At 23.6% G+C, this 14,380-nt stretch overlaps 1 protein-coding gene and 1 long non-coding RNA gene across 5 annotated transcripts in view; both read right to left on the bottom strand.

Annotated features, from left to right (window-relative positions):
- LOC129610282 (serine/threonine-protein kinase BRSK2) overlaps positions 1-10,616 on the bottom strand; it is a 79,010-nt gene extending 68,394 nt beyond the window's left edge. For 2 of the 4 annotated variants that reach the window (XM_055522810.1, XM_055522811.1), the window contains exon 1: positions 9,930-10,616. In XM_055522810.1, the coding sequence (XP_055378785.1) occupies positions 9,930-10,017 (88 nt within the window). In that variant the 5' untranslated portion in view covers positions 10,018-10,616. The remainder of the gene's footprint in view (positions 1-9,929) is intronic. The other 2 variants (XM_055522808.1, XM_055522809.1) reach the window with 1 other exon arrangement.
- A 493-nt stretch (positions 10,617-11,109) lies between these two features.
- The window catches only part of LOC129610318 (uncharacterized), a 45,188-nt gene continuing 41,917 nt past the window's right edge, over positions 11,110-14,380 (bottom strand). Inside the window, exon 2 of the long non-coding RNA XR_008697085.1 lies at positions 11,110-11,148. This is a non-coding gene — a long non-coding RNA (uncharacterized LOC129610318). The remainder of the gene's footprint in view (positions 11,149-14,380) is intronic.

Below are 14,380 nucleotides of genomic sequence, written 5' to 3'. Positions count from 1 at the left end.
ATAAATTTTAAGAAGAAGAAAACTGAAGAAAAAAAAACTCTTGTGAAACTTTCAACCAAGACAAACACATTTATGCTGTTTGATCATATGCTCATATTTTTATATTTACTTTTATTCATAACTTTTAATTGATTACGTTCATTTGTACAATAAGAACAAATCTAACTTGAAACTAATTTTAAGAATATTCCCAAAAAAAAAAAAATTTAAGAAAATTTCACTCTCTCATTCATGTCAGTCCGTCATGCGTCTCAATTTAGTCAATTTAGCTATACAAAGAGCTGCAACTACAGAACCAAATAAATTTTTTTTGCAAATGAAAATTTTTAACTCTAAAGGCATTGGTCCTCCCAAAATTGTCAAATCTTGTTAGAATTGCAAAAAATTTTTGGACTAACAGCCGTTTTTTTCTTGAAATTTTTGTTAGAATTAATTTTCTAAAAGGACCCTGAGATTTTTTTAATATCACTAGTGTAATAATTATAGTTTTTAAGTTTCAGACAAATATTTTTTTTTAAATTGTTAATTTTATCTGATTTCGAACAAAAGTAAGAGTACAACAGAAAATATCTTGCCATTAAAAATTAAAATTAAGAAATTTCACCCAACTTATACTGTGATTAATTTATAGGTTTTATCATATATCTACTCCTATTGAGTTCTCAATTTTGTTTTCAGCAGTTTTTCACGCAAATTATGGAAATTAAATGTGTAACACACTTTTATTGTGAGATTAGTTTTAAATTAAAAAAATGTGTTATAATTTTATATAACTCAATTTAATAAAATTTTAATATGACTATTTCATTTTCACTGACCTTTTTTTAATTTATTTTCTTTGATAATTGAATATCTTAGTCAAAATTAATGAAATCTTTGTACAAACTAAAAAAAATAATCAATCATTTGTATAAATAAAAAATAGTTAATAAATCCAAATTGAATTTATATAATAAAATTTAAATTAAAAAAATAATTAAATTATTTCTCAAAAAAAAAAATAAAATCTAAAGAAATTAATACGTTTTAAGTATTGTGGCAACAATAAAAATTAATTGCATAAAATGTTTTTGAAAAATAATCGTATTACAGAGAAAAAGAGACAAAAACAGAAACAAATATAAACAAAAAGAGAAAAATATATCATATTAAAAACGATATATATGTATGTATAAACGCATGTTTGCAAAACTCGTATATTAAAGTAAGTATATATATAATGTAAGTTTATAAAATTTGTCCATAAGAAAAACACAACAGACAATAATTCTGGTTATACCAAAATATGAATATGGTAAAAAATAATGAATTTCTTAAAAATATGAAATCATAAAAGCAATAATGTAAATTAAAAATGAACTCATTGATTCCATATGTCGTTTACCCAATATGACCGCAAAATTGTAGACAAAGGGAAATAAAATAAAAAAGAAAAAAAAGCAAAACTATATTATGAATTGAATTTTTTTTGTGTATGTATACTCACACATGAATAAATATTATATTCTATATAATATAGTTATTAAAATAAGATTAACAATCCCTTTTAATGATAGTGTAAGCTATATTAAATACAAGTTAATATGTGTGTGCACAATTTCTTGTTAAAGGACATAAAATAAAAATAAAAATTTTATTTAGCTTTTTATTATTTCATTAATGAAAAATTTATTGTTTTTCATAAACGCAATAATTAAAAAGTTGAAATTGTAATTTTAAAAATTTCGAAATGTACTTTAACCTTGCCATTAATTTAAGAAATAACGCATGTAATATACAGTACCAAATTTATTTTCAATTAATCCACCAAAAACAAATATAACCAAATTATTTTTTAAGCCATTATTTAAATTTTGAACATTATCCTTGTTAAGTCTGCTATAAAATATATTAGCTTTTTTTTTGTTCATAGAAATTTGAAAAAGCTTGCGGTTTCGGAAATATAAGGCGCCAAAAATTCAAATTTTACAAATTTCAAGAGACGATAATTTGAGAGGGAACGGAGATGGAAAAAAATTTTATTCCAACGAAATGAACTATTTGTTAGAACTAAAAGCTGGTAAATTTCAAGCCTCCATAACCTGGGATCTAGAAGAAAAACGACATGAAAAATTTGGAAAAAACGGATTTTAGATATCGGCAAATTTGAACGGCCATTTTGTTTTTTTAAAGTTTAACTATGGTATGCCGCGATATAGGAGAAGCAAGCCACTGCCTTTCTGCGTTTGCGAAATTTGAAAAATTCTTATGGTTTCACTGCAACAAATAATTAAAAAATGCCATTTTTAGGGTTTTGGGGATATAATTTCTAGAGATCAACGAAAAGACCGGGTCCAATTACCGTTTCGGCACAGGAAAAGGAAAATTAATTTGAAAAATGAACTTTTCAACTGAAGTTAATTTATTATTTTTAATAAATTAATAATTTTTTAATAAATTTTAATAATTAAAATTAATGAAATTCAGAAAATTGGAATAAAATTAATTTTTTCAATAAAGAACTAAAAATTTTTAACTGGTGCTAATAACTGTAGTCGTTACGCTATTTCTCCAAAAATAGATAAATATGTATACGTATACAAATATAAGTATGAATGTACGGAAAAATTTTTTATTTTATTTTTATTTTTTTCTTGACCTGAATTTTTCTTTGCAAGACCTTACATCTGTATATTTAATACACCTTTACACTACATTTTACGAAAACTACATTAGAATAATAACTCGCTTTCAAAAAACACTTTCTCTTTTTGATCTATCTCTCTCTCTCTGTCTCTCCCCCTCTGTATATTTTTGAATTTGAAAAAATTCAATTTTAATTATTGATCTTGTTTAAAAAAGTAACCAACCACTCTCGTAAATTTTTTTCTTTCTCACTTTCTTTTTTCTTAATTGTTAATTGAGAATTATTAAACTTATTATTCTTGCCGTTATTCATACATACTATCATAGATCAAATTAATCGTATAGTTTGGTTTTCCATGTTATACAGTTAAAAAATTTAAAGTATAAACTATAAAAACTTTAAAGATCGGAAACTTTTCAAGCTAAACAGTAACCATTCTGTTGTTTTTGAAAAATACATTACATTATCACTATAATTACCGCTAGAATGCCGTGTTCGAAAATATAACTAAAACATTTTCAAGTACGAGAATGAAAAGTATCCTATCCTTTTGTACAGCAACATAACGTTGTACAACAATATAAATAAAGACAATCCGAATTTTCAATTTGCATTCATTTATTTAAATTTTTGTATAAGCTTTTTAAGACAATTGTGGTAAATAAAAGAAAGAAAGACTTAACCAAAACTAAAAAGAAAAATAAATAAATTTTTTTTTCCCTTTCAAACTATTCTAAAATATTATTTTTGTTTCACATTACATTAAACGAAAAAAAAAATTTAACAACCTTCCGGCATCAAGAAAAGTACAACTTGTCATTTTCATATTCCGGTCTTTTACATTTTTTATTTCCTACTTTCTCTTTATAATAAATTTTTTATTTGTATAAAAAAAAATGTAAAATCCTTTAACTCTTGTAAAATTTAAATTAAGGATCTCCTACATAAATTTTTGAAATTGTTTTTTTTTTTAAATTACCCGTTTCTATGTTCAAAGTGTAAATTACTATTAAATAAAATTTGAGTAAGGGTTAAATTCTATTTTGTTTTCAGCAAAATTTTATTCCATGTAAGCTTATTTTACTTAATTTTTAATAGACTAAATTCTAAATTAACTTTTCAATCAATATTAAATTTTATTTGAATTAGAACCGAAAATATTTTACACCTCAGATTTCGTCATTACAATTTTATAAATTAAAATTTAATTATTTTCCTCTAATATTTGTAATAATATTTAAATTAATAATATTCACCACACAACTTGGAAATTTTCAACTACAAACCAGAAACAAGTTCTATGATGGCTTTATATTCCCTCGTATGTACTCGAATGTAATTAAATTCCATTTCTCTAAATATTGATAATTATAAAAAATAAAGTGGGAAATTTTTGTTTGTCAAATGAAATCTGACAAAAAGATGGTCAGACAAAAAGTTTCCCAAATGCAAAAGTTCCAATTCTTATTAAGCTAACAAATATTTTTTACTTAAATGCATAAAATTATTATTTAATTTTCTCTATAATAAAATTTAAATAAATTTGAATTTAATTATTAACATTTAAAAGAACAAAAATTAAACAAGTACAATTCATGGAAAATGTTTTCTTACTAATTAATGTACTTTAAATTCTAAAAGAAAATTTATTTTTTCGAAGGACTTAAAAGAAAAATATAATGGAAAATTGTATAATTTTAAAAACAACCTATAAATTTAATAATTTATAAAATGTACATTACGTAAGCATATTTAAATGTAAGTCATATATATATACATATATAATTCTTACTATGTACAGTTTTCATATACAAGACTAGTAGAGCATTATTAAATAGTTCAAATTATGTTGAGTGTTTTGGAATTTGAATAAATAAACAAGTATTCCGCAATTCAAAATTTACAAAATTAAAGATAAAATAAACTCACTCCAACTAAAAACAAAAAAATTTTTGTAAATTTTGTTCTTAAAATTCAAAATTTTTTGGTCCTTATATATGGGATTTTTCTTCTATGCAACATGCTTTGTCTAAAAATTGTATCTGAAACAAACATCGATAGATTAAAACCGCCGGTAAATAGTAAACGAAAGTGTTTTACAGAACTCTTCAAATTCCATTTGCTTCTGAACTATAAGTTCTTCTCAAAAAACCACTTAATACGATATTCAGTTATATAGGATAAATGATAAACAAATAAAAAATTTGTAGCTTGCCCTCCAAAACGATTCTTAAATTCAACCAATGAATTTATATTTGAAGAATATATTTCCTAAACTATTTTATTTTAAGACTTTCTCTGGTCCAAAGATGCCTTAACTTTTCTGCATATTGATATGCAAGTTCACACATACACTAATAAAATCAAGCTATCAAGCATACGATTTCTTTCACAATGATCTTTTCTTTTCAAAATATGGACAAGACAGACAAATATTAGTTCAATGCACTTTAAGAGCTTTAATTTTTGATTTTTTTATTTTTATTATTTTCATTTTTATTATGTAATAAAAACCGGTTATATGCATTTGACATTATAACTGGTATAATTTAATTAAGAAAACATTTAAGAATTATTCAAAGTGATTTCAGCGAGCGAAACATAATATAAATTGAAAGAATAATAAAGAAAATATGTAGATCTACCTATATAATGAAAAATGAACAATAAAAATATTATGAGGTAATATTAAAATTGATCAAACCAACCATGAGATAACAATAAAAAAGAATTGGGGAGAAAAAAGTGATAGCCGCAGCTTTCTCAATTTTGGCTTAGAAATTTTGAAATTCTTGGAATTTTTATATTATTACGAATAAACAATAATGCGAGATGCAATAGCAAAGTTATAGTTGAATTTCAGAACATATTTAAAACATTCAACCTTATATTTCAAAGAATTGTGTAAGTGGAATTTGACCACATTCAATTACATAACAAGGAAAATAAACCACAAGAAAGATGCATGATAGATCAGAACCCAATTTTTTAAATGGCCATTAAGATAATACTCGTAAAATATAAGCTCTAAAATCAAGATTTTATTTGGAAACGCTATAAGAAATGACTCCTACTATATCAAAATTTCATAGCTCTTCAGCTCTTCGATGATTGATTCGTATGCTCATGCATAAATGAAAACGTATGCAAGCAAATGCAATACAAAATTTTCTTAAATTTGTGAAAATCTTCATTTTCAAAAATTTACTGAAGTATAATTATTTTAAGAAAAGATAAAGTTTCATCTCAAAACTTCGTTTGTTATTAAACAAATGCGAACGCATTTAAACATTAAAGAACGCGAAGAACTACGAGTATAGGCTTTATATGCATATTTTTACGGAGCCAATCTAAGTACTGAAAATGAATCATAGAATCACGCTCATAGTCTCAGTCAGGCTTTCAAAAAATTCAATTAATGGTCTGATGGCATATCTTTCGAAAGTTCTTAAAAATTTTTACGACTTTTATTTGATAGCTTTTAAGAATATCGGTCTGTCAAGATCGCAACTAAGTTTACTAAAAAAGGTCGAGTATTCAATTTTAGTAAAGATCAAATTTAATATCATAAACGATACGAAAAATTTATTATACTACTCTGAAAGCTCTACATTACTAAATGTTAAAAAGGAAACAATTCTTAAAATAATTTTTTTTTTTAAAGAAACTTTGGAGGAGGAACTAAACGACAACAAACAAAATAGCAAAAACAAAAAAAGAAACATCGTAAATGTTGAGTAACATTTTCATTTTATAACCCCCAAGAGTTGAGCATCAAAAATTATATGCTTGCAGTAAAATAAAAACAAGAAGCTACTTATTTAAACAAGGAAAATGGAAGATATAATTATTCATTTGAGTGTATACATAAAAGGGAGAATTTCATTTATTTCCCCTCTGGATGTATTTCATATATTTAAAAAAAAATATGTTGCTGTGTTTGGCGTTTTCTTTCCTTATTTTTCTTTTTTTTTTGAATATAATAGACCTCCTAATGTTTTTCGCTTCGTAGAAAAGCTCTTTATTGCATAGCATATAATTTTGCTATATAGACAATTTCTTTATATATAAATAAATACAAAACTTTTTTGTCAAATCTCAAAACATTTTCATAAGTCGCAAAAACTTATTGCATAAAACGAAAACGTCTTTAAACTTTATTAAGGTCGTGCACGTATACAATATTATGCATTACAATTATTTTATAATATAGAGAACGTTAAAATTTTAATAAGACGCTTTTTAATGTAGCTACATATTTATATTTGTATATATGTATATTTTCATTTCAATGGAAAATCTCTTTTTTTTATTTGTAAACGAAAAAAAAATTCAGCAATTCCACCCACAGATAAGCAATATTATTATATTGCTATGCTGCACACAGCAGAAATTACAAATTTAACCTAAAAGTATGCAAAATTTTTATTGAAAATACTTTTACATTATAGACAAAATTTTTAATGTCCCCAAATTATTAAAATTGGAAATCAGTTTAAAAAAAAAGTATTTCAACTATTTATGCAAAATTCAAAAATTCTTGAATATTCTTCAAATATTTAGGAATTCCGGTTTTTATCAACGAATTAATAACTTGTAGTGTAAGAATATTAATAACTATTTTAAAAATTCAAATTACTTTAAATTTACCTTTTTCCAAGAAATATTTAATGTATTAGAAAGTATTCAATTTAGAATATTTTAAAATTCAAAAAATTTTTAATTCTAAAACAATTGTATTTGTAAGCCTATAAAAATTTTTCAAAAGAATATTAATAATTTCATTCGAAATAAAAAATTCTCTTAAAATGATTCCATAATAAATAAATAAATTTATTATGTGCATATAACACACTATTTTTAAATCAAATGAAATCAATAAATTAAATTTCTTGCGAACTTCACAAGACAAATCATTAAAAAACTCATAAAAACAAATCCTGTCGCCTTTAATATCATAAAAAATATATTATGACTATATTTTTGAAAGAATCAAAATGGCATTCAACCCTTCCTCAATAAAAAAAAAAAAACAATATTATTTTAATATTAATTTTCTTTTCTCGTAAATGAAAAACTTGAATAAATTTTCTTTCATTTTTATAATAAAACAGCGTGCGAAAAATAAATTTGCAATAAAAAGCAAATCAAAAATAAAATAATGATGCTTAACCCACGAGTGCATGTATTCGTTATTTCTGATATTTCTGAATAAGCAATTCATATGGATTTTGACCTTCAGTAAGTACCTACAATTATTACAGCTGAATGTTTGAAAAACATTGAAATAAAACACTGTTATGCCATATTATGCATTTTTTCTTTGTTTTTTTTAATGAAATGAATTTAAAAGTTGGAAAAAAATAGACTTGAAAAAAAAACGCTATAATATTTTATTTTAAGTTAAAATTTCAGGAAATACTGTATATAGTAGAGCATACAATTATTCACAGTATTTGAAACTAGTTGACAACCACTATTCAATAATATCAATAACTAGTGAAATATAGGGTTATTTTGTAAGCATTTCATCTCTAAATAAAACAAAAACATGGAAAACTTGTAAACTCGCAAGAATTTTTGTTTTTTGACTCAACAAATTAATAATTCACATTTGGTTTTTATTTTAAAAAAAAGTTACCCATAAGAACGTCTCTAGTATTCGAAAAATTAAATTTTTATCAAATTTTTTGCTAACTTAAAATTTTTGTCGGAATAAAAATTATACGTTCAATATTTGCTTCAAAAGCTGCAATCTGTGGTCATGTTCAATTTAAGTAAGAAATTTCATAAACCTTAAAAAAACACACACAGATTTCCAATTTTTATTTAAATTACTTGAATACTTAAAAAATTAAAGTTTTGCAAACAGAAAGACAAACTTAACAAAGAAGTGACTTGCATATTTCTAATAATAAATTTAAATGTATCTACAGAAAAAACATATACAAATTTGCATATTTCTAGCCAAAAGTTTGAAGAAATAAGTTAAATATTCAACAATTTCATAGGATATTTAAGAAGGCATCTATAAACTTGAAATATGGAAGAACTAAAGCATTAAAAGTGAAATGAAGACATCGAATTTTGTGACACTATGTACACTTTCTAATAATAAAGAGTGCAGAAACTCAATTACACACAATTACTACAAGTAAAGATTCAATTTTAATAGCAGCTTTTTATACCCGAACGAATGTATTTTCGTAGGGTATACTAAATTTGCCTTATCGTTTGTAACGCTAAAAAATAACGGTCTGAGATATAGATTCAAGTGTATGTTTTTGATCAGCGTCGAATTCTGAGTTGATTTAACTTTGTCTGTCCGTCCGTTCGTCCGTCCCAACGACAACTCAAAAAACTAATTAAGCTAAGTTCACCAAATTTTCACAAATGATTTATTATAGTAAATGCCAGAACCCTATTTTAATTGCGAATGACCGGGATACTGGTTTGGGTAGCTGCCACACAACTTCAAAATTTATTTGAGTATATCTCAGAAACTATAAAAGCTGTAATATTGAAATTTCACACAAACGAATATATTAAAAGTGCCAAATGTCGTTGAAATTACCGGGCTCTTTTTGGTAGCAGCAATACAACTCCAAAAGTTATTTGGCATTACCTCAAAAGTTATTGAAATTATAATATAGAAATCACGTCAAAATAAGTGTATTATTAGGGCTGTTATATGGGATAAAAATCATTGAAATTTCTTGATTAGCTTCTCATAGAAAATATTGAAATTTTGAAAAACACAGTACTGAAATTTCGCATAAATTAATATGGTAAACGGCAACTTAAAGTCATATTCTGTCCTATAGTCGGCTATGGCATATTTATTCACATATAGTACAACAAGTTCGTACGGGTATCACAGAGTTGACACGGTCAACTCTATTTTTTTCGTTTCTTGCTATATTTTTAACATTTTTTCTGCAATCTGAATAAATTTTACTTACACACGTAATAATTTGATATAATATCCATGAAAACTATTATATATATATATATATATATATATATTATGAGCTATATAACTGAAGTCAATAGATATATACAGATTTTTAAACCATAGATAAAAAATCAACTAAATCTTCAATTTTACTCATGTCTTTTTTCTTTTATAAATTCTTTTTGGTAATATTCTGAATTAGCATATACCAATAACAAATATTTTAAAACTTGTTTAACAACAAGAATAGGAAAATAATAAAATTTTTAATATCGTTTTTAACTTTACAAGAATAACAAAAAACAAAATAATCAAAAAAAAATTAAAGAAAAGAAATACCAAACTTACCAGTTTGTCCTTTACCCAATGTTTTCTCTAATCTATATGGGCCAACATATTGATGGCTTTCAGCTGGTGCGTTATTTTCTTTCTGCATTTTGATAGTCGATTCGCTGAATACGTTTATTATATAGTTGTTTTAAATTTCTTATTATTACAATTTTTATAGCTGTGTTTGTGTCCTTCGATATTTTCTTTGTTTAATTTTTTTGGTTTGTAATTTTAATATCACAAATTTTAATACATGTATATACATATATAATGTGTATTAGATGTCATATTTTTATTGAAAATATTTTTAATTTTATACTGTTTTGGTTTTTTCTTTATTTTTCTTCTTCTTTTTTTTGAATATGTACTTAAATGCGTGCGTGTGTGTATTTAATTTTATTTTTCTTTGAAAATTATTGTGATTCTCTATATGATTTCTTCATGATTACAATATGAATATGTATATTTTTTTGTCAAAACATATACATACACATACGAAATATAATGATAATTTGTTGTTGTTAAAATTTTATTCTTTGCGTCCTTTTTCTTTTTTTTTAAATTTTCAAATTTTAAATTTTTTTTTTAAATAACCTACCTACAACTTTATTTTGCTTTTTTTTTATTAATTTGAATTTTTATTTTTTATTATAACTTTTATTTTTCACTTTTTTTTCTTTTCCAAATTAATTTTTTTAAATTTAAATTCAAATGGTTTTTCATTACGAATTCCTTGAACTGAACACATTTTTAATGACATAAATACTTTTTTTAGGTATATAAAAAAATAAATTAGATAAATTACTTATATATATAAATATGCATATGTATATATGTATAAATAAGAATATTATAACATAATATTGAAAATTTGAATTGCAAAAACCAAATTAGTAGAATTTTTTTGGTTTAAATTAAATTTAAATATTACAATACAAGTACATACAAACAAATGATAAAGGACCATAAAAATTCTGTTATTTACATTTTATTTTTTTTTCTATTTTATTTTCTTTTTTAACTTTTGTGGTTATTTTATTACTTTTATTATTATTATTATTTTTCTCTTTAATTTTCTTACTTTTCGAACATTTTTAATATACTAGTAAGGAAAAAAATCAAAATACAAAAAACAATGAAAAAAAAAATTTAGTTTTAAAATACTTTATTCATTTGGGTCGAGCATTTTCTTTGTATATGTACGAGTATATGAGCATTTTCCCATTGCACTTTTTCTCTAAAAATATAAGAAAAAAAAAATAAAATTAATTTTTATTTATATTTTACCAGAAAAATTTTTATTTAAAATATTTTTCAATTAATTTATATACAATAAAAATACAGATATAAAGAATAACATTAAAAACTTTTCTTGATTTATTTGATTAGCTAATTAAAATCAAATTGATATTATTAAAAACAAGAATATATTTTGAAAAGTTCCAAATTGGTGCTTAAAACTAAATTGATTAACTAAGTATTTGGTTCGAGATTTTCTTGAAAATTCAAAAGTATTCGAATTATTCAAAAAGTCTTCCTTAAATTTTTTCATGTAAAAGAAAATTTTTTTAAATAATACAATTGAACTTGAATAGAAAGAACTCAGACAAGAATGAAACCACTATTATTAATGAAATTATTTTTTAGGTCTCTTGAATTTTTCAAACTATTTTAATGTTTTTGAGTTTCTTTGTTCTTTTGTAGAGCAGATAATTTTATTTTTACTGTCTGATTTCGTACATTTTTTCAATTGTTATTCAACATTTTTGTTTGTACACAAATTTAATTGAAAAAAAATATTAATTCAAAAACCGTCGTCATGGACCATATTTTCACCACATTTTCAAAGTTAAACCCATCGCCCAAACTGGATATGTGAAAAAGCTTTGTAGGTTCAACAAAAATTTATCTTATTCATACACATTATATACTGTAAAAGGTATTACAGTTTTATTTACATATATACTTTTTTTAATAATCCAATGACAATAAAATTTTGTACTTTATATATGTAGATACACATTTAAAATGTCATTAAAATAATTTCTTTACTTAAATACGTGAATTCCAGAATAGACACATTTAATATACGGTGACTCAATAAATCTCATATAAATTTGTCCTTCATACTTATGAAGTTTTAATAAAATCAAATATAATATAAATAGCAAACAAAAGTTTCTTATAGTTCAATTCACTCAGGAAATCAAGTTTTTAAAGTTGAAAAGGAACAAAAATCAAATATGTACATTCAAGATTTTAAAATTGTATTGATTCACTACAAATATTATAATTTTATTGACTGAATACTCTAGATGCATTTAATATATTTTTTATATAGCAAAACATAGCGCATATTTCAGAATATTTATTTCAATTTATTCTGTAATGTACCTGTATATAGATATGTTTGTTGCCAAAAATTAAATTATAAAGGTTGTATTTTTCACAAGTGATAATAAATTTTGCAAAATGGACTACAATCTACATAAACGTATTTTCAAAATCAAGAAATGATAATATGTAAAATTTAAGGAAAGGACAATGCGGAAACAAAACAGAAAAAAATTTAATGCAGCAAATTACTGAAAAAATTTTATTAAATGAGACTTTAAAAATAAAAATTTCTTTTATATTTTTATAAAATTTAAAAAGAAATTTTTAAAATTTATGTGGGTATTTTATTTTATATTTTAAAAAATAAACAAACTTGTTGACCTAATTTCTTTCTCTTTTAATTTTCTGAGTAATTATAAAATTAGGCAAAAATTTATTCAACATTTTGTACTTCTAAATAAGTAAAATAAGAAATGTGCATTAGAAGTCAAAAATTGAGAAAGAATGCTAAAAGCATAGTGTTGTAAAATAGGCAAATAAAATTTATTTCCAAAAATTATTGTTTGTTTTTGTTAATTGTTATAAAATTGAGAAATAGAAATTTATATAATACTTTCGATATTCTTGAAGGATCTATGTTAAAATAAGAATAATGAAGTATAAATATTATATACCTATCTATACTTCATAAAAATCAGTGTGCGAACCTCCTCCCCAGACACTAGCTGAAAATATTTATCCTTGATAGGAAGCATGTAAATTTTTCTGTAGAATTCAAGATTTCTGGATTACCTACTTAAACTCTTTTTGCGCACATTCACATAGACGTAAATTATATCTGATTCAGTCTTAAGGAACTTAAAAAAAGGAACTGAACACCAAAAACATTTTTATATGTAAAAATTTCTCACAATTGTTTTAAATTATTTTCGATATTGCTATTTAAAATGCACATTAAAATATTAATAAAAATATACGACAAATACTACACAAAACTTTTCTTCACATTTCATTTGCAATATTATAATTTCAATTAAATTTTATATCTATTGATCGATTTTCAAAAATAATATGACTTAATTTTTAGAACATAATCACTTCTTATTCTCTTTACATAATTTATACGTGACCGTAAAATTAATTAATTATTTCATTAATTTAATACCCACGCTCTCCTTCTTTCCTAAACACATTTTATTAAAGAACTAAAATAAATATTTTTTTATATCTTTTTACTACATCCTGAAAATTTTTAAGGAGGATTATTTTTTGAACCATAAAATCTAAATCATACCAAAAATTTCCTCATATTCATCTAATTCAAACATCATAATTATCTTTGCTCATGTTTGTACTATTATGAAGACAAGAAAACAAGAAAATGTAAATTTCCCGAAAACTTAATTTTCGATTTTTGGGTTGCTATTGTGGAGAACGTTACTGTAGAAAGAAAGGAAAGAATATATAGAGTCTTCAGTTTCATTAACATTTTTAAGTTTTCAACGGTTTAAGAACAGACGGCTAAATTTATTCTTTTATTCGGCGTATCGCAACTGTGGGATGGTCAAACTTAAAAAAAGTAAACTATTTTCACTATCGCTACGAGTGCTAATCATCAAGACCGAAATGCATCGAGACCTGTTGCGCTGGATAATTTTGATGGAACCGGACAAAATATTGAAAATTAATCACTGGGACTTAGACAGTTTCTTCAAAAGATGAACCGGATGTCTTAGATAAGCAATTTGAAATACAAAATTCGATGACGATCGAGTAGTTACGTGTGGTAAAGGCAAAACATTTGTGCTAATGCCAAGTTGGGTCCAGCGAATCTTGCCGCACTTAGTTAACGATATCAAAATTATTTAAAAAAAAACATAATTTTGATCATTTTAAAACCATTTATAAAATTGAATTAGTCTTAAATTTTGAATAATTTGAATGATTTTTTTTCATATTCTAAAACTTTTGATATCTTATTCTCCAAACTAAGCTTGACGGTCACTGTATAAATGCACTACTATTTGTATTAAAATCTTAAAATCTAGAGCATGAACATGTGCAAGTTATTTTTTAAGATTTCACATATTTATATTCATATACACACAAATATACACACAAATATACGAGCA

The sequence above is a fragment of the Condylostylus longicornis genome, unplaced genomic scaffold, assembly GCF_029603195.1.
Source record: "Condylostylus longicornis isolate FDR11 unplaced genomic scaffold, ASM2960319v2 ptg000044l, whole genome shotgun sequence".
NCBI classification, from domain to species: Eukaryota; Metazoa; Arthropoda; class Insecta; order Diptera; family Dolichopodidae; genus Condylostylus; species Condylostylus longicornis.
Note: the sequence above shows the minus strand (reverse complement) of the source record. Positions and strands in the feature narration are given on the sequence as shown.